At 60.2% G+C, this 18671-nt stretch overlaps 1 protein-coding gene and 1 non-coding gene across 5 annotated transcripts in view; both read right to left on the bottom strand.

The window, feature by feature from the left end:
• Window positions 1–1830: 1830 nt before the first annotated feature.
• NAP1L4 (nucleosome assembly protein 1 like 4) overlaps window positions 1831–18671 on the bottom strand; it is a 33521-nt gene continuing 16680 nt past the window's right edge. For 3 of the 4 annotated variants that reach the window (XM_037156335.2, XM_037156336.2, XM_037156333.2), the window contains 8 exons: window positions 17089–17160; window positions 14134–14273; window positions 12751–12896; window positions 9702–9724; window positions 9271–9390; window positions 7470–7499; window positions 6974–7027; window positions 1831–2846 (listed from right to left, as the gene is read on the bottom strand). In XM_037156335.2, coding sequence (XP_037012230.2) covers window positions 2808–2846; window positions 6974–7027; window positions 7470–7499; window positions 9271–9390; window positions 9702–9724; window positions 12751–12896; window positions 14134–14273; window positions 17089–17160 — 624 coding nt within the window. In that variant the 3' untranslated portion in view covers window positions 1831–2807. Of the gene's footprint in view, window positions 2847–5313; window positions 5352–6973; window positions 7028–7469; window positions 7500–9270; window positions 9391–9701; window positions 9725–12750; window positions 12897–14133; window positions 14274–17088; window positions 17161–18671 lie in introns of all 4 variants that reach the window. The other variant, XM_037156334.2, reaches the window with a different exon arrangement.
• Window positions 16415–16540, bottom strand: LOC119057551 (small nucleolar RNA SNORA54). Its single transcript, XR_005084111.2, has one exon. It is a non-coding gene; the product is annotated as a small nucleolar RNA SNORA54 (small nucleolar RNA).

Here is an 18671-nt window from a genome sequence, read left to right as displayed (position 1 = left end):
CCGGGCACCGCGTCTGCCAGGGTCTCTGGGGTTTGGGGTGTAAGCACCCTGCCCTCAACTGGGCTCCCTGAGGCCGAGGCGGGGAGGACGAGTCTGCCTCCAGAGGAAGGAAGGAAGCTGGGAAGTCGTTCTGATGGGAAGGGAACAAAGTCCAGGCCCAGCCAGGCCCCGAGGCCGGGTGGGCCAGCTGGCGGAGAGCCGAGGGCGGCCAGGCTGGGGCAGTGCTGCAGGAGACCACCGGGTGGGGGAGCACACTCCTGCCTGAGTGTGCTTCCCCGCGGGCTTCCTCTGTAGACCACCCCGCGGTGAAGGGGACAGACCGAGATGGCAACACCACCAAGACGGGCCTGGCTGAAGCTACTCAGGGCTCCACGCCCTCCGCAACCTGCCCCCAGGGGAAGGCCTTGGTGAGCCTGCTGGGCAGCTGGAGGGGGCGGGCAGGCCGGGCCAATCAACGCGGCAGACTGGCCACTGGGGCGGAGGAGCCACCTGCTGAGTCGTCTGCCCACGGCAGGTGTGGACAGAGGCTCCCTGCCAGGCTGCGGTGGCCATAACCCCCTGACTCAAGGGGAACACCAGAGTTGAAGCGAACCACCCCAATTCGGGCCTTCTGAGAAATCAGCTCCATTGAGGTGCAATTCAAACCTATGATCCACGTGTACCCACCTGAGGCAATTCCAGTGGACACACCTGTGTAACCACTTCCTTCTCCCAGACATCACCCGCCCCCGGCAGGTGCTGCGATGCTGAGTATCAGAAATCAGCCCCCACCTGCCTGCTGCAGGGTGCACGGCACTGCCGGCCCCCCGTCTCTACCTCCTGGCACCTGGTGGAAGCAGAGCCACCTGGGGAGGTCCTGCCTCGAGTCCTGCTGGCCTGGGGCAAAGCCGGGCCCCCCTCACAAGTCAGTGCGGTTGGGAGGGAGCTCAGAAAGGGTAGCTGGGCCTGGGGCCGGTCTTAGGGACAGCCAAGACCTAGGCCTGGAGGATCGGGCACTGAAACAGGCCCCACAACCTCAAACAGAATTCGGAGAGTCACCCTGAGAACTGAGGGAGGGCGAGGGCGGCAGAGGCCCAGGGAGTGGGGAGTGGCTCTGGACCGTCCCTGGACGCTCCAGCTCCAAAAGAAGCATCATGGTGTCTGGGCCCAGAGGTCAGTGGGGACAGGTGAAGCAGCTGTCAGATGGGCAAGGTGGGGTCCTGTGGTGGCTGCAGCTCCCAGGCAGAGCTGGCAGGAGCTGGGCCAGGTTGGTGCCCACCTGGAGCTGCGGCCGGTGCCACCCTCCCATGGCCTCGTGGCTGGGACTCTGGGCAAGCTCCCAGGAGCTCCGAGATGTCCTGGCACGAGTGGCGAGGCCCGAACCCACCTCTGGAGGCTCCGCAGTGTCCCTGGGCCCCAAGAGCCAGGAGGGGCCTGCCCCTGGACAGGCCTCAGGCTCCTGGCCACTGGAAGGCCACCTTCCCTTTCCCATGACCGCCCAAGAAAAGCAGATGTGTCCCAGACGGAGAACGAGCTTGCAACAGGCCCAGGTGCGGGCCAGGGCGGCCCCAGGGCAGCCCCTCAGGGCCTCGAGCCCGTGTACCCGCCCCACAGGGCCCACAGACCCAGAGAAAGGACTTCACCCCGGGGCCTCAAACTCATCCAGAGAAAGTGACGCCGGCTTGGAGACCCACCAGGCACACCAAACGCAGCCTGGGAAACAAGAGAAAACAGAAGTCCTGAATCTGCCGTCAGCGCAGGCTCCACGGCAACAGCCCAGGAGCGGAGGAACCACATCCACGAGCCCCGCCCGCCCCCCAGGACCCCCCCAGAGAATGCACAGGCACTGGGTCTGTGTTCCACAACTTTAATAGAATACTCTAACTATTCTGTACAAATTGAAAACGGAGTCTTCAGTTACAAATGTATCTTGAGTAAGGCTGAGCACTCTCCGGACCTGGTCACAGTGTGGACCCGGCATCCTGGCTGCCAGGGACCGCGGTCACACACTCAGAAACCCCCCACGCCAGCCAAGGCCAGGTGGCGCTGAGCCCAGGGCTTTAAGACAAGGTGGACGTGGGCTGACGACTGGGAGCTGCTGGCAGACACTCACACAGGACGGCTGACCCCACCCACCCCACCCCACCCCCCCGGCCGAGGGTCCCCACGGCAGGGGCAGAGGACGGGCTCCGCCAGGGCAGCGGGCGGCAGGAGGAAGTGAAATGCGTCCTTCCACAGGCCCACTCCCGGGAGGCCGCCACCCCTCCTCCCAGTCAGGTCGCCAGGGCTCTGGTCACGAATGTGGCTTCAGACACTCCAGGACAGGGGGCCGCTGGCACCCGAGTCCTCACAGCACAAAAGGACAAATAAATACGAGGACGACCACACAAGCCCTGCCTCTGCGCCGTGGGCGCCCCGGCCCCACCCCCACCCCGAGAAGAACAAGAACTGCAGAACGGACACACCAAGGAGAACGGAGCCCGCCCTCCAGTTCCTCCAAGGAACCAGACACAGAAGACAGGCGGCTGCAGACGAAGCGTGTGGTGTCTCCCAACGAGACAGGAGCAGGAGCTCCCAGACGTCTGCCCTGGGCTCAGGCGACCTCCTACCCCCACCCTGTGGTCTACGGGCCCCCCAAGCCAGGCCTGGGAAAGTCTACAAGCTGCACCCAAGGCCGAGGAGGGCGCGGGCGTTAAACCTCCTACTTCTGAAATGCATTTAAGCTGCCACTGCACAGGTTAAGCAAAACCATAAGGACGAAGGGAGAGGAAGCGTGAACACCATGCACGAGGAGACAGGTCCGGTGCGGGCGCCGCCGGGACAGGGCCTCACTGCTGCTTGCACTCGGAGGGCTGGCCGGGCTCCTTCTGCCGAGACAGGGACCGGACTTCAGAGGACCGCCCCGCCCGCCACGCGCCCCCGCCCACCAGGACGACCCAGAGGCCACGCTCTGTCAGTTCACTCAAACTGGAGTGAACTGGAACAGCTACTGCACATCCACTTCCCCGACAGCAGCACAACAGAAGCCAACTTCCCGGGAGTGACGTCGAGGCAGCTGCCACCACAGGAGGATCTCGGGCCAAGAGTGGCTCCTCCGGCCGCAGGGTCAACCGAGTCACAGGACACCAGGTTCCAGGACTGAGGGGCAGCCCGGAGCTCGGGGGGACCCACTGCGCCGCCTGTGAGTCATCGGCATGCCCCCCACCCCCGGGAGAGGACCAGCATCTGACCCTGCAGGGCTCCTGCTCAGCCCCCGACGCCCATAGGAGGGCCCCTTCCCCTGGGCCTGCTCGCCTGGCCACCAGGGGGTGCCCCCGCATCCAGGCACTGGGACCCCCAGAGACAAGCCCTGCCCCCTCCGGGAACCTGAGTGGAAACCCTATCCTCCCAGAAAAGGGACCGGGGGGCCCGACTCGAGAACCACTCCGATGTGTCCCCTCGTGTGTACCCACCACTGGCACTCAATGACCAGTGCACGCTGTGTGCGGGCCCCACGACAAGTCCCCCACCTCTGCCTGAACTAAGTACCAGCATCCCTCTGCACGCACCCTGCCGTGCCCTCGGAGTCGGAGAAGGACCCAAACCACGGGGCTGCAGAGAAACACGTGTGGGGTAACACAACCGCCCCTGCCCGGTGCCAGCTGGGCCTACAGCTCACTCTTTGAAACTCCACTGAGAGATGAAACCCCCCATGCAAGGGGCCACGGGGACAGAATGACAGTCCTGGAGCCCGGGGTGATGGACAGGACAAGCCTGCACCTACAGAGCGGCCCTGGGGTCTGCCAGCACTGGCCAGGGTCGATGATGGGCCACTGTGGGGCAGGGGCCAGGAAAGGGTCTGTAGGGTGACATGGGGGCCTGGGGCAGGTGGGCAGGAAAGGACGGACTTTCCATTCGATACCTGTATGGGAATGACATGTGTCACATAACATGGTGCTGAGTCCTGTCACACACAGCTGTGACCAGGAGGCATGCCTCCTTGTCTGCCACAAGATTGCGGAGGGACCAAGACCAGGAGGAGGGGCTGTGGGGAAACCAGTGGCTTTTGGCCTGTGGCAGGGGACAGCACCCAAGTGCAAGTGTAACACCCCGTCTCACAGCACGAATACTGGCAGCTTGGCCACCCAAATGGTGGTCATCAAGGAAGGGGGCTGGCGTTCCAAAGGCATAAACTGAAAGCAAAACCCTAACCACCCTGGGCCCGGCAGCCCAGCCTGAGCACACGCTCAGCCCTGTCCCAAGGCTGGCTGGACGGTTCACAATGCTCCAGAGTCACTGGCAGGCGGGGGAGTGGGCTTCGGGGACAGCCTGGCAGACACAGGGGGGCAGCCATTTAAAAATATGAGTAAAGGATTAGCCCTGACCCTAAACGCATCAAAGAGCACTTCACCTAAGATGTACCTTCAGCCCAGTCCTGTGCCCGCACCGGGGGCCAGGACGACAGTGCAGACAGACCCTCACAGATGCCGGTCTGAGTGCACGCCAGGACCAGGCTCCTTTCAGGCGAGTGAGGACACGTGAAGCCCCAGCGTCCACAGGCACAGCTGTGAGAAGTGGGCCTCCTTCTGGCCAACAAGGGGAGCTCCATGACCTGCCCGCGCTGGCCTCTCAGCATCTGCTCCCCCTCCCTGCCACTACGCTCCCCCTCCCAGGAGCAAGCGCTGACTGCCCTACACCACGGGGGCGGGGGCGGCAGTGGCCCCCAGGACCCACAGAGGGCACTGCCCTCGGGGCAGCAGAACCACAGCCAACCCATCGGCACACACGGATGCCCCCTCTGCCTGGCTGGCAGCCATGCGGCTGAGCAGCTCTGGCAGAGTCCAGTCGCCCCTTTACTGCCCAGGCGTCTGCACGACGCCTGAATCCTACAGGACTGAGCAACCGACAAACACGCCCAGAAAAGTCACATCTCCTACTGCCATCTCCAACTGCCCCCAGGGGTGGCGGGGCACAGGGGCCACCAGGGAGGGGAAAGGGCAGGAGGAAGCCCAGTCTGACTCCAGGACTGCCGTCCACTGGCTCATGGGCCCCCCACCAGCTGCCGTCCACTGGCTCATGGGCCCCCCCACCAGCTGCCGCCTCCCAGAACCCCTTCTGTGTCCTCTTCCTGGAGGGCAGTCCCATCATTAAGAAAAACGCCACACCAGTGACCCCTTGGCTGTGTGGCTGGCAAAGAACACCGGGCTCTGCCAGCAGGAGCCAAGGCAGCTTGTCGGTCAGCCACAGAGGCGCACGCGACAGCGTCCTGTCCTCTGCGCCCACAGTCCCAACGAGGCAGGGGTATCGAGACAGATCGACATTGGGAATTTAGGAATAAATGAAATTCCACCTTACCTAGAAACGCATGAATGATTAACAGATAAAAATTACACCTAAACGGGAAGAGGGAAAGGAGCTGTCAGCAGGGAGAGGACGAGGCCCGCAACCACGCAGGGCGCAGCAGCCCCTCTCTCCCAAGGGCCACAGGGCAGCGCCGCGTGCACTGAGCGCAGTGGCCCGTGCACGCCAGGCCGCGCCCCTCACCCGACTCCCCCCTCTCCTTTGCAGGGCAGACTCCACCAGGTCCCTCTACAGAGTGCGCATCAAGGGCCAGAGGTGCCACCCACAGAGGACCAGGTCCGGGTCCCCGACCGCACGCAGCTGACGGTTCTGGCACTTCGCGGCACCGCTTGGCTCACTCCTACCCATTCCCCACCAGCTCCCAACAAAGCCACTGGGAGGCCTCGAGAAGGGTGGTGACCGACAGTCCTCTACCTCCTACGGGTTGTTTGTGGCCACTTGGTGAGAATGCTCTCCCAGAAACCAGACGTGAGGAAAGAGGACAGACCCCAGGAGGAAGCAGGAACAGGAGTGAGGTGCCCGCTGCCACTGAGCTGCCGCCAGGCCAGACGGCGCCCCAAGTCCCAAGCAAGCAAAGCACACTGCCCTCAGCCCTGCAGCCTACCAGAGGCTGAGGCGGCCCCTGAGGGCAGAAAAGGCAATACACTACTCTGGGCTTGGGCTCGGAGTCCTCACCACCCAGTTCTGTTAACTAACGAACACCCCTAACACCCCCATCCCCAAGTGTGACCCACTCATGCTGGGCCACAGGTCTGCGTCACCCTGTGGCCCCTCACCAGCTGCCACTCAGAGGTGAGCACAGGTGGGCTTTCAATAGTTGCCCTGGGAGTGACAGGCCAACTCACAAAGGTGAGCATTTCTCTGAGCATATTTAACAAGCGTCGGCCCCCGTGCCCCACCCCTGCAGCAGGAACTCCTGCGTGAGCATGCGTATGCGGGCAGAGACACACACAGGGGAGCAGATGGAGCCCAGGACCAGGGCACTGCCCGCTGTACACAAAGGCAGGGAAATGCAGAGACAGCGCCGGTCAACTAGACACACGTGCTCCGAGACGCCAGGAACGTCGGCGTCCTGACAGCCTGTGAGAGCGGACCGGAGGCAGGCGCACGCCGAGCCTTCTGCTGGCGCCCCAGAGGGCCCCAGAGTTCAGCTAACCTAGACCAGAGGTAAAGCTCGGACTCACAGGTTAAGTTAATGGGGCCGCCCCCTTGTTTCTGTCAGGTTTTCCCTAAAAGTCCCTGGTCTAAGTTATAGACACCTAAAAAAGTTAAACTGTGAGTGTTCTCAGCCAAAGTGTGATGGTAAATTATAGTTACAATTCCATCAGAGTCTTTTCAAGTTCAAAAACGATAACAGCGTCACCCCAACCCCTTCTTTGCATCCTTTCCAAAAATAAACACGCAAAGTGCATGTGTATCAATGAACTGGTCACCTTCAAAGAATGAAAGAGCCCAGGTGAAGGTCATGGAATGAGGCTCCGCCCACGAGCAGGCCCGAGGAAGGGCTGGGAAGCCCTGCACTGTGTGCACTCGCACGCGGGCCTGCACCAGGGTTCTGTGACCGGTGGCCCTCTGAGAAACCACTCTTCCTGACTGGAGGGGACACGCGCACAGCCCACACACCTGTGGTCTGGGCGGCCCTGGAACCACTCACCTTGGGGTTCACCTCGGCATCTTCCTCATCCTCTCCCTCCTCGTCTCCTAGTTCCTGCGGCGGAAAGAGCAGACAGGACCTCGGTTCTCATGGACTCGCCCCAAGTCAGGGCGACAATGGGACTTGGAAGGAACCGACTGCCATCACGCACAGAGGACTAAGTCGCCTCTTTGGACACTCAGTTTTTCATGGGTATCTTTGGTTCGTAAATAACCCTGAAATCGACATACTGGTAAAATGTGCCTTCTGATAATTGAGTGATCGTTTCCCAAGATGCCCTTCAGCAGCTGAATGCAGGGTCAAACACAGCAGGACACTGTGGTGGCATCTGCCATCGTCCCAGTCTTCAGCAGGGCCCACGGCTCAGAAGCAGCCTCACACAAACACCGTAACGAGGTGTCGGGGTCTCACACGCTCCCCCCCGCCCCCCCCTGCCCCAGGGAAAGCTGAATGCAACCTTGGGGCAATGACGCTGCTGCACTGGAGCTGGTCTTACCTCCTCTTCTCCTTCTTCACCTTCTTCAAACTGAAAAAGAAACACGTCACTAGGTTTCGAGAGCACGGCAGCGGCCCGACCCAGACACAGGTCCCGTCCAGCCCCACTGAGCAGAGGGCAGCGGGCTCCGGGCCCAGTTCTCGGGCCGTCCGTCTGCCGGTGGGCAAGTCCGGGCACGGGGGCACCGAGAGCCAGGTGGGGCCAGCACAGCAGGATCGCTGGCCCCTGAGCCCTGCAGCATTAATAGGAGGCGGATCCCTGGAAACCAGTCAAAACAAGGACTGAGGGTGAAGAAAGGACACTGTCAGCCTGGGTGTGCCCGTGACCTGACGAGAAGTTGACTGGTCTCAGCAGATCAGTCACTGACGTGTCAGTTCGTACCTCAGGTGAGGGGAAATCTGCGTCAGGAACGTACGCAACCCTGGAGTCTAATCTTACATCAGAACGGCAGTGCGCGTGGGCCGCACTCCGGCACTGCAGTCAGCTGGCCTTGAATGAAGGTCTCCCCCGTCCAAAGACATCACTGGGGGGCTCTCACTCAAGCTCCAAACATCACACTAAGGTGAAAGCCACACCAACAAGGGAGAATCGAGCACCACCGGCCACACGACACACGGTGCGTGAGCACCCAGCAGGCTCTTTCTGAAGATGCTTCTCTTCAGAGGCCACCCAGTGGGACTCGGGTTGGTGCTGGTGCAGCTCATTTCCAGCGCTGGGCCCAGCCCACACTCCCTGCAGCCCCAGCCAGCACCTAAGATGGGAGGGAACTCGCTGCCTCTTCCTTCCAAGCAGCCCGAGCAGCCAGATGAGGAAAGGCCTTTCAGTGTCTCGCTGCCACAGGGCCCTCACGGCGTCAGGTCAGGTCAGAAGCAGCTAAAACGGGCTTAAGGGAGGGCTTTCTGAGGTTCTAGACACACCAGGTGACCGGACCTCCTCCAGGGAGCTCTGCAGGACCTGTCTCAAACGCACGTCCCTTCGGCGGAGCAGAACACCGTGCAGCCCAGGGGGGAGCAGGACGCCCAGGGAGCGTGGCAGACCAAGCCAGAGCTCCTCCATCCACTCCACCGCGTCACCAACACTTCCTAAAGCTTGGGTCTCAGCAACTCCTGGAGCTCTGCAGTGATCCAGCACGGGGCCAAGCCCCAGTGCCCTCCAGCTCGCTGGGGCACTTAACACAGTGGAGTGGGGGAGGAGGCCCGCACAGTGACCAGCAAGGGGGCAGGCCGGGTTCTCCTGGTGCCTGATGCCCAGCAGAGCCCTCGAGTAGGGAAACCTAGATGCATCCAGGAGACCCCAGAGGTCTGAAAGCAGGGGGAAAACACCCCTCTGAAACACCTCTCCAGTAATGTGCCAGAAAACAAACCCTTGTCCCCATCAACCAGGACCATCGAGCCTTGGTTCCAAAGGGACCTGCCTCAGGCGACAGCCGCAGAGCAGCCGGTGGGCTGGGCTCATCCCCTCCAGCGGTCCTTCTTCAAAGCCTGGGCCTGCAACCCTTTGGGGCCACTGTGCCAAAGGCTGACATGAACCAGCTCTACTGCTACGGAGGGCTTTGTGGCCAGACCTCTGGGAGTGGGGTCCCTCCTGCTGAGCAGTCGCCCAAAGCCTGAAGGCCTTTAGCAGGACGCAGCAAACCCCGGGGGTCTCAAGGAAGCCCTGAAGTGAGCCAGCAGGTGTACCTCGTACACAGGGACCACTCGGGATGCCTGCTGCCCCCGCTGTGACCCCTCCCTCCATGCCCCCGACACCAGAAACAGTGCGCCACGTGCCGCGGGGCTGGGAGCCTCCCCCGAGCACGTACATTGTCATCGTCTTCGACGGCCTCCCCTGTGAAGTACAGCACCGCCCGAGGGACTATCCGCTCACGGAAAAAGTGTCCGATCTCAAAGTCGGAGGCCAATGTGAACTCGGAGTCTTCATCCTGAGAGAGAGCGCCTCCACGTTAGCCCGTCCACAGGGGGAACATCACGCTGTCTCCCCCACACCCGGCCCTCACCACTACTGGGAGCTTGACTGAAGCCCCCAAGTCTAGCAGTGCCAGGTGACAGCAGTCACAAAGTCAAGCAGACTTAAAGGAACACCAGTGAGGGGGTGGGGAGGGCAGTGAACACAAACGCACCCCAGGGTTTTAGGCACTAGGAACAGGTGAAAAAAAAGCAAGTAACTACTCGGGAAATACAGCCTTAACAGCAACGTAACATAAGAGGCTTTTAGTAACGACACAAATCTTACCAGTGATTCTCCATCCCCAGAGGCTAGAAAAAAAGACAAAACATGTCCATGTTACATTGACAAGCAGAAACATTCAACCCACGCAGGAAGCTGATCTGACAGATGACACATTAACAGCCCATAGTGCCAGGCTGTCCCTGGAAATGGCCCAGGCTGGGTGCCCCCTGGTGGACACCCCGCGGCTCACAGCCCCGGCTGGAGAACACCGCCCTGGGCCCTCCAGAGCAGCACGGACACCAGTGCCCACAAGAGTAGGGCCCACAGGAGCAAGTGGACAGGGACATCGAGGGGCCCAGGGTGTGGCCACGGAGGACACCAGTGTCCTAAGGGAAGCTCTAACTTGCATCCTGCAAAACCACACTCGACGATCCAGTACACAAGGGGCGACCTCTGAAGCCTCAGAGAGGTCGCCACCAGGTTTCTGTCTGGAGAGGAGGAAGGGAGAAGAGGGCGCTGAGACGGCTCCACAACGCGGACTGTGCCTGTGGGCGAGTGTCCCCCATCTCAGCTCCGCATTCGACATGACAGCACGTGACAGTCAGTGGTGAACTGACCAGGGTGGCCAAGGACTTAGCTTGGCCACTTCACCACTTCACCAGGACTCAAGGGAATCTGCGCTCGGTGCGGCCCGGTGACAGTCAAAGCCCTGACTGTGGAAATGCTGGGTCGAGGCCCTGCTGTCCCCCAGGGCTGCCCACTGTGGGGACCCGAGAGCTGGGGGCAGAAGCACCAGGCAAGGGCCTCCAAGCCTTGGCACGTAAGCATCCCACAGGCTCTTCAAGACTCAGGTTTGGGGGCCCTGGCCTGGGGTCAGGGGTCAGCAGAGACCTCCTCACAGGACTTCAGCACCTTCTCTGTGGGTTTAAGGACAGAGAAGGAGCTGGATGAGCCACCTCACATCTCCTTCCCATCAGAAATCACTCCATCAGCTGCGATGAGCTTCTCTGCCGCTGGGTCACCACCTACTGCTGTCACCCTCTGTTCACTTTCTCATAACTCCTCCCAAGAAGCTGACCCCACTTAACTCTTTAGAAGGAGCCAGCCCGGTCAAGAGGCCCGGCTGGTGGGCATGTCCCCCTGCACACCGGGGAGCTGCAGGTCCACCCCCAGTCAGACAGGAGGGAACCCGTCCTGTCTGTCTGTCCCACACAGGTGTCTCTTTCTGCCACTCCGCCCCTGCCTCCTCCCTCTCAGGGCAATAAGCACATCCTTGGGTGACGGTTAAAAATAAATAAAAGCCCTACCAAGCTGGAAGTCACGGGCCACGAAGCCCGCCCACCTGGGCATGCGGCCCAGCAGAGCCCGCACGCTGTCGGCGCTGCGCAGCAGTCACAACCCGAGTTACATACGCTCGGAAACAATGACAGTGAACCGCAGTCCCCGCCTAAGTCCATCTGATTTTATCAAGGACTTACAATCCCATTCCAAGGACACTTCCAACAAATCAAAGTGTCTCTACGCCATGAATTCACAGGTACCCTTCCCAAAGGCCACCCAAGGTTCCAAAAGGAGTCTTCCCTGAAAAGGAACCAGACTGGTGGACTTAATGGCTCTTCTCACCCCCAAACCAGCACATGCTTCCATCTTCTAGGCTCCGAGACAGGTTGCAGAGAAAGCCACAACGACAGGAGACCCGAATGCAGAGTGAGGCGGAGCTTGGGGGGGAGCACTGGGCTCAGACCCGAAGGCAGAGCCACCCCACAGCCCCGCCCCGGGATGGAAGGCCTGCACGTGCTCATTCTTCGCCTCCCACTGGTCCTGCCCCTGGAACACAGGGCCCATGCTTGTTCCTCGAACCCTGCTGTAACAGGGCCAAGCGCCCCGCCTCCTCGTTCTCTCGGGGGAGCTCCACAACAAAACAAGCTTCCAAGCCATGTTTCTGCCCCGTCTCTCCAAGTGGAAACCCCACTACTGCTCACCACAACATGGTTCCAACCCCCCCAGGCCTACCAACCCTGCAGGAAAGTGATTGGGGCAGATGATTCCAAGCTCTGCAGTGCGACCAAAGTGCACCCAGGGACACGTGCCTGCGGGGGGGGGGGGGGGGGTGCTGTGACACAGGGGCTTCCAGGGAGGCCCGGGCAGGCGCTCAGCGCCTCCTCAGAATGGAGCCCAGGGCCACCTCCACTTCCCCTCCAGCTCTGAGAACCACGCAGGGCCCTCCTGTGCCCCCACCCCATGAGCACAGTGCCCCCAAGGTTCTCCGGTTCTTCTACACAAGCACAGGCTTGCCCGCTGTCTGACGGCAGAGTGTTTCTACGGGCTTCCGTGGTCACCATTCACTTTATGGAGAGTCTAGTGTGCCCCGAACCCGAAAACCAGCCTACGAGGCCACGCCAAATAGCATGCAACCTAAAAGAACACTGGCGCGCAGCGGGAGCAGGGACGGCCTGACGCGTACACGCTGCACTCTGTGCACTCCAGGGACACCTCCCACTCCACCCGCTGCCGGGTGCCAACTGAGATGCCGGCATCTCTCAGACAGAGATGCCACTCTGCCACTGGCAGGACCAACTTCGGCAGCATTTGAGGTGCCGTCCTCTGCCTGTGAACGGGATGGATGGTGGATGCAGGTGAGTTCGATGCACGCACTTGGCCTGCACTTCGCTCACGACCATCGGACTTGTGTCCAGCCTCTAATGGAGCGCAGCACCCTCCCAGCTCTTGGGCTGTCCTCCCAGCTCAGGACACACCCCGCCATCAGATGTGCGAGCTCAGTGCGGACAAGGCCCAGACGTGACGGCCCTGTCAGGGCCACGGGCTGGGGGCCGGGCACTGGGTGTGGTCCCGGGGGAGGTGCTCAGTGGGGCTGCCGCTGGCACTGCTTGGGGTGGGTGCTACCGCCACTGTCTTGGCTTGTGTGAAACACACACTGAACCCGACGGTCACGCTCCGCCTTTTTCCCTAAAGATGAAACCCTCTTTGGGTTTTTTCCGGTTAGTAAAAACATACTCACGTAGGTCTCTCTGTGAAAGCGGAGTGGTGGAGCAAGGGCTTTCAGAAAGCGGGGGACGCCTGTGTGTGTTGGCCCGCACACCCCCGCACTCACCTTTGAGTGGGCTGAAGAAGTTGAAAAAGGAGTCGTTGGGGACCTGCTTAGTGATGGTTCGGACGGTGCCGCGGCCCTTGTGCTTCTGCTTTTTCTTGATGGTTTTGACCGTGACGTTCTTTCCCTTCTTCCAGTCGATGGTGCACCTGCCCGGACAGGACAGCCATCACAGTCCGCCCACCAAGAGGAAGACCGACTACTGACGTGCACAGCAAGTGCACGGCGGCTCTACGCCGAACCTGGATGTGTGATAAAAGCCGTGCGCCAGCTGAGCACCCAGGCCCAGCACCGCTCTGAGCGGAGCCCAGCCCCCAGCACAGGCCTGCAGAGCGACACGGCCCCACTTCCCCACAACTGTGGGCAGACTCTGAAGTGTGTGTTCTGTCACCTGCCCCAGTCGAGGCACTTCAGAGCCTGTCACCTGCTGCCCCTGGACAACCCCCAGGGATCACCTGGCGCCAGCACACACACATCCAAATTTTCAAGGCAACCCAGTGAATGGGATGAGTTGCGGAAAAGAAGCGGTGACCCCCCCATACGAACAACCAGTGCAGAACACACAGGGTCCAGGGGTGCTGAGCAGTCCCGGGGGGCCGAGCATAGCACGCTTACACTCCTCCAACCACCTCGGCCCAGCACAACACCTGACAGCACCAGAAGGGAAAGCCAGGCCTTCTTCTCCCACCACGGCAGCTGGCCTCGGGCAGCGGCCCCGTCGAAACCAGTCTAGCCGTACGAGTGTGACTGAATGCAGCTAAGGCTGGGAATGCCCACACGGGGAGGGTCGTGAGGACAAGGACTTGCTGGTTCCAGTGAATAGAAATGACTGTTTCAATTCAAAAGAAACAATTTCCCAAACCACCTCAAACTAACCAAGAGGAATAAACTCCAACTACATTCACTCCTCGGTGACCTCAGACTGACGTCGCCAAGGTGCCCGTCCACGAGTAAAGGGCGTTTAAAGTGCCCACCAACCAGCCAAGTGGGCAGCGGACCCAAGTCCGGCCGGCACAGCCGCTCGCCCGCCACCCGCAGCCCTGTGCCCGCCGTCTGCCAGCACAGTGTTTCCACGGGCTTCTCGTGGTCACCATTCACTTTGTGGAGAGTCTAGTGTGCCCCAAACCCAAAAGCCAGAGGACCCCATCCCCAGTGACAACAGGGACGCCAGGCCGGACCCACACCCCTCCCACGTCACCAGGCGACATCTCCCAGCACCAGCTGTCACATCCCCGAACTGAAAGACGATTGGGTGTAAATCTTTGTCTACTGGGCTTTTCGGCAGATCACCAACTCTCTGCTTCATTCCTCACGTCCATCTTACTTGTAAAGCTCTAAAATCACCTCCCGGTTCCGTTCCAGAAAAGGCAAAACGGCACTTCTCACCCGTCACAGTCGACGATCTCAGGCCCTTCGAAGGAAAAGGGGTCGGCCTTGTCCGGCTCCGACTTCATCTTGTACGTCTTCGTCAGGACCGCGTTGGTGAAGTAGTCGTTGGGCCCGAAGTGGAACTCTAACACAAAGGACTGGAAACAAAATGCGGCGTCAGCACCGCCCAAAAGCGACAGGTGCTCAGTGACCGATTCTGATCAGCCCCACAGAACTCACTGGAAACCAGCCCCTCCCTAAACAGGACACTACGAGCAGAAGTCACGCTTAAAAGGGCAACAATGTGGCCATGTCACAAAAAATTCTTTGTGGCAAAAACGTAGTCACAAAGTTAAAGGACAAAGGACAGGCTGGGGTGGGGACAGCCTTTGGTCCGCAGACAGGTGGGGTCGTGTGTGTCCCCTCCAGGTGGGGTGGAGTGTCTGAAGGAGACACCGGGACAGCCAGCCTGCCCCCACCCCTCTGCCCTGCGGAGCATCGGCAGGTCCGTCGGGGAGAAGAGCAGGCACAGCCGGTGGCAGTGAGAAGCCCCTCCTTCCGTCGCAAAGCCCTGCACGACCTAGAGACGGGGACTGGGGAGCCCGACAAGAAAAACAGACATGTTCCAGGTGGCCGTCACAAATAAAACCCCGCGGCCGGCAGAAAAGATGCTCACGACTATCGAAAGAAACAAGATGCCCCCTTTTTGGACAAAACGCACCAACCACAGAATGTAGTGGTGACAAGTGTTCAGGAAACCTGGGGCACTCACACTGAAAAGAGCTTTTGGAAGGACAACTTGGTAATTATCTAGGTGAATGAATGAGTCAATAATAAAATGAAAAACACTACTCTGTGCCCCACTACCAGCCTGAAGAACTTGCCCATCTACGAGGAACCGAAGCACTGGTGAGCGTGAGCGCATACAGGCACACAACAACCTCACCCCCAGGTCACGGAGGACCAAAGACAATCTCGGCTAGTAAACCACAGCGAGTGTGCCAGGGCCACCTATGGGCTCAGACAGCCTGGGTTCCAATCCCCTCTGCCGGCAGTGCCGTGCGACTTGGTGAGTTACCCAATGCCGCCGTGCCCCCCACCCGTCATGTAAAAATAGCCAGCACCCCCCCGCCGACCTGGAGCAGAAGCCACGGGAGCAGCACTCAGCACACGAAGAGGGAGGGAAAACAGGGCTCTGCAAAGGGTGCTGACGGGAAAGGCCACGGAGGCTCCGGGGCACAGGCCCAGGCGGTCAGAGGCCCGAGGGCCCGCCCTGCCGGGTTCCACAACGGACAGCAGCAGGGCCCAGCGGGAGTGTGCACGGGAACCACGGTGCTGGCAGCCTGCTGCTCCCTCACCCCCACAGGCCCATTCTGAATGGGGAGAGGTGGTCACTTTTTCTCGCCCCCCCCATGCCCTGCCCCTCCTCCACACCAAGTGAACTTTCTTCCTGTTTCCCGACTTCTTCCTTCCCCGGGGCCTCTGTTTATGAAGAGTAACCCAAACACACTGGGGTGAAGTGAAGTGTTTGAGGGACCAATAAACACGGCCCCAAGATGAGGCCACGTCATCTGCACCCCCCCACTAGGAAGGACGTACGACCATGGCTCCCCTCTCCGCCCAGAAAGCGTACTCGGTGGCCACCGTCTTCGCCAATACTGATCCCGAGGAGATAAAGACGCGTCCCCACCCCCACGGCTCCTGTGGTCAAGGTGGACAACGGACGCGATTCTCTGTGCTCTGCTCTAAGCTTGAATCATTTCAGAGACCCTCTTTATTATTTTGCAATAAAAAGCACTACAAAACAACAAAACGCGAAGAAAGGAAGAAAAAGGGAAACGGACCCAAAACGGAAGCGGCAGCGAAACGAACCTGGGTGGGTGACCCGTGAGCAGGCAGTGTGGGGGAAAGGATCCACCCACCTCAGCAGATGAGGCCCCAGGGCCACGGGCGACCTGGGTGGGGGCAAGTAATGACCGCAAAGTCTCCACTTACTACTGGGAAGAGGGGACGAGAGGGGACACTGGGATGCCAGGGTGCTGCAGTAGGAGGAGGGCCCGCACCCCACCCTGCAAAGGGATGGCGACCTTGGTCCCCTCCCACAGTGAGGCGGAAGGGAAAGGGGTGGGATGCACACTGCCGTGTCCCCTGCCCCACCAGCAGTGAGGGCCACCTGCAGGACTAGGGGAGAGATCCCGCTCACACTGGCCCCCGCCCCAGGGCTGGTGCTCTGCGACAGGGCAGGGGAAAAGAGCCAGGCCAAGCCCCCACCAAGACCCCTCACTCACAACCCCCAGGGGCTTGTCTCCGAGATCTGAAACTGAGAGCCATCGGCCAGGCACCCGGTCATGTGTCACTGGAACTGCTCTGGCACTGGAATGGAACCCGTCAGCCACGGCAGGTTGACGGGTCACGAACAGTGCTCTGGTGATACCCCGGCTCAGCCAGGAGGGGTGCACCACCCCAACACGACACGCGGCCACAGGTGTCTTGGGAAAACGGGTTCTGTCACAAACCAAAGAGCAGGGGAGCAAGCACCTTTCTGTCCCCCACATCTGCAGGCACTTTTCCAAACACGCTCAGCAGGTCGTTCCATCAGTGCCTTGGGTCGCTGGTCAAGTACAACTCCTACCTACTGTCCTTTCACACAGACCTTACGTACCACGTCCTTGAAGATGTAGGGGATGCTAAGGAGGAGGATGGTACAGGGACAAACTGGCCAAGAAACTACCGTGTGCCACAGGGGACACGACGTGGGCCCAAGAATCCAACCCCACGTCCGACTCCTGCACCTGCTGCCAGGCAGCGAGTGGCTGAAGTCACCTGCCAGGCTGCCCTAACTCAGGGAACACCTGGCTCCAGTCACCTGGCATGCAAGCAGTGGGTCTGATGTCTTGCTCTGGCCCCAAGCCCTTGACACTCAGTGTCCTGACACCCCAACACTAGCCAGAGGATCAAACGATCAGTACTCACCATAGGCTGTCCAGGCTCTGAAAACTTCACTTGAATATCCTGCAGGTGTTTCAAGATTGGCTCATCATACTCCTAAACACAGAGAGAACAAAGGAACCTCCAGTGAGCTCTGAAAAACGATACACGTGTCTTTGGTGAGTCGCTGGCGCATCACTCCTGGATGCCGGACAATGGGCCCCAGTGCTTGTCAAGTACTGACCCCCAGGAAGCCACCCAAACCGTTCCCTGATGACCACTGGAGGGGACAGCAGAGAGGCACCACATCACTGGCAGCCATCAGAGCCAAGCCCCAAGCACAGCGCCTTTGAGGCCAGGACAAGAGCCCTGACTGCACCCAGGGCAAAGGTGCTGCCCGCAGCGAGCGGTCCTGAGCGTCTCCAAAGAGACAGAACCACGAGGCAGGCCTAGGTCCGTCACGGCGCCGGCAGCCACTGCCCCCACACCAGCCTGCAGCAAGGAGCACACGAAGCTGCCCCACGGTCACTGCCAATCCGAAGCACTTGCCAGGCATGGCTGAGACCTCCAGGCAGGCGCTAGAGCGCCCGACGACTCTGGGCTTTTCAGACGCCACCAACGCTGTCATTCTGGAATATCCCAGAGACAGAAAGAAAGGCAAGACTCAAGACCCAGAGACCACCCCCCAGAGCAGGGTTTCACCTGTGGAACAGTTACTCCTTTACCCCTGCCATCTGGGGGCTGAAAAGAAAGGCTTCTTCAGCTTCTACTAAGTTCTGAGAACTGAGTCTTATGCTATCAAGTTCCCAGTAATAAGAATAAAACAGCCCTGGCTAGTGCAGCTCAGTGGGTTGAGCACGGGCCTGCGAACAAAGGGATCACGGTTCGATTCCTAGTCACGCACGTGCATGGGTTGTAGGCCAGGTCCCAGCAGGGGACACACAAGAGGCAACCACACACTGATATTTCTCTCCCTCTCTCCTTCCCTTCCCCTCCAAAGGTAAATAAATAAAATCTAAAAAAAAAGAATAAGACAAAAAACAGCCAATAGTAGTTACATGGCGAGTCTCTAGATGAAAAGTAACCTCGGTCTGAGGGTCAAGACTGAGCCCTCCCATCACTGACGGCTTCTGTGCCTCGTCCTAAACGCTCAGGTGACCGTCGTCTCTGGTGCGTCCCCCACTCCACAGCACCAGGTCTTCAAATGCATCCCCTCAACCCAGCAGTGCCCACCGGTAATTCTCCAAATCCATGAGACAAGTGCCATGTCCTGCCCATCCCTTGAGGACAAGAACTTCGTGTGGCCACAGCACAGCACTGCCTCAGGACAGAGGCACGGCCCTGGGCACCGAGGAAAGAAGGGAAGCCACTCTCCCTGACTTTCACACCCTCCTTGCAGGCACCCACCCCACCAAAGACAGAGGACTCAGGTCCAGTCGGTCTGTGGGACTTAACGATCGACCAGATGGAACCTCCAACCATCAGCTGCCACCTGCCATCAGGTCACCATGCCCACGACCCCTCACCACCCCTTGCACAGGTGAGCAGCTACAAAGGCCAGCGTGTCTTTTCACAGCTTTAGGACAGAAAGCAGGACTCCGCAGCTTAAATGCTGAAGCCGCCACCAA

The sequence above is a fragment of the Artibeus jamaicensis genome, unplaced genomic scaffold (assembly GCF_021234435.1).
Source record: "Artibeus jamaicensis isolate MK-2021 breed Jamaican fruit bat unplaced genomic scaffold, CSHL_Jam_final scaffold_537, whole genome shotgun sequence".
Classification (NCBI taxonomy): Eukaryota; Metazoa; Chordata; class Mammalia; order Chiroptera; family Phyllostomidae; genus Artibeus; species Artibeus jamaicensis.
The sequence above is the reverse complement of the archived record's forward strand: the minus strand, read 5'-3'. Positions and strand labels throughout refer to the sequence as shown.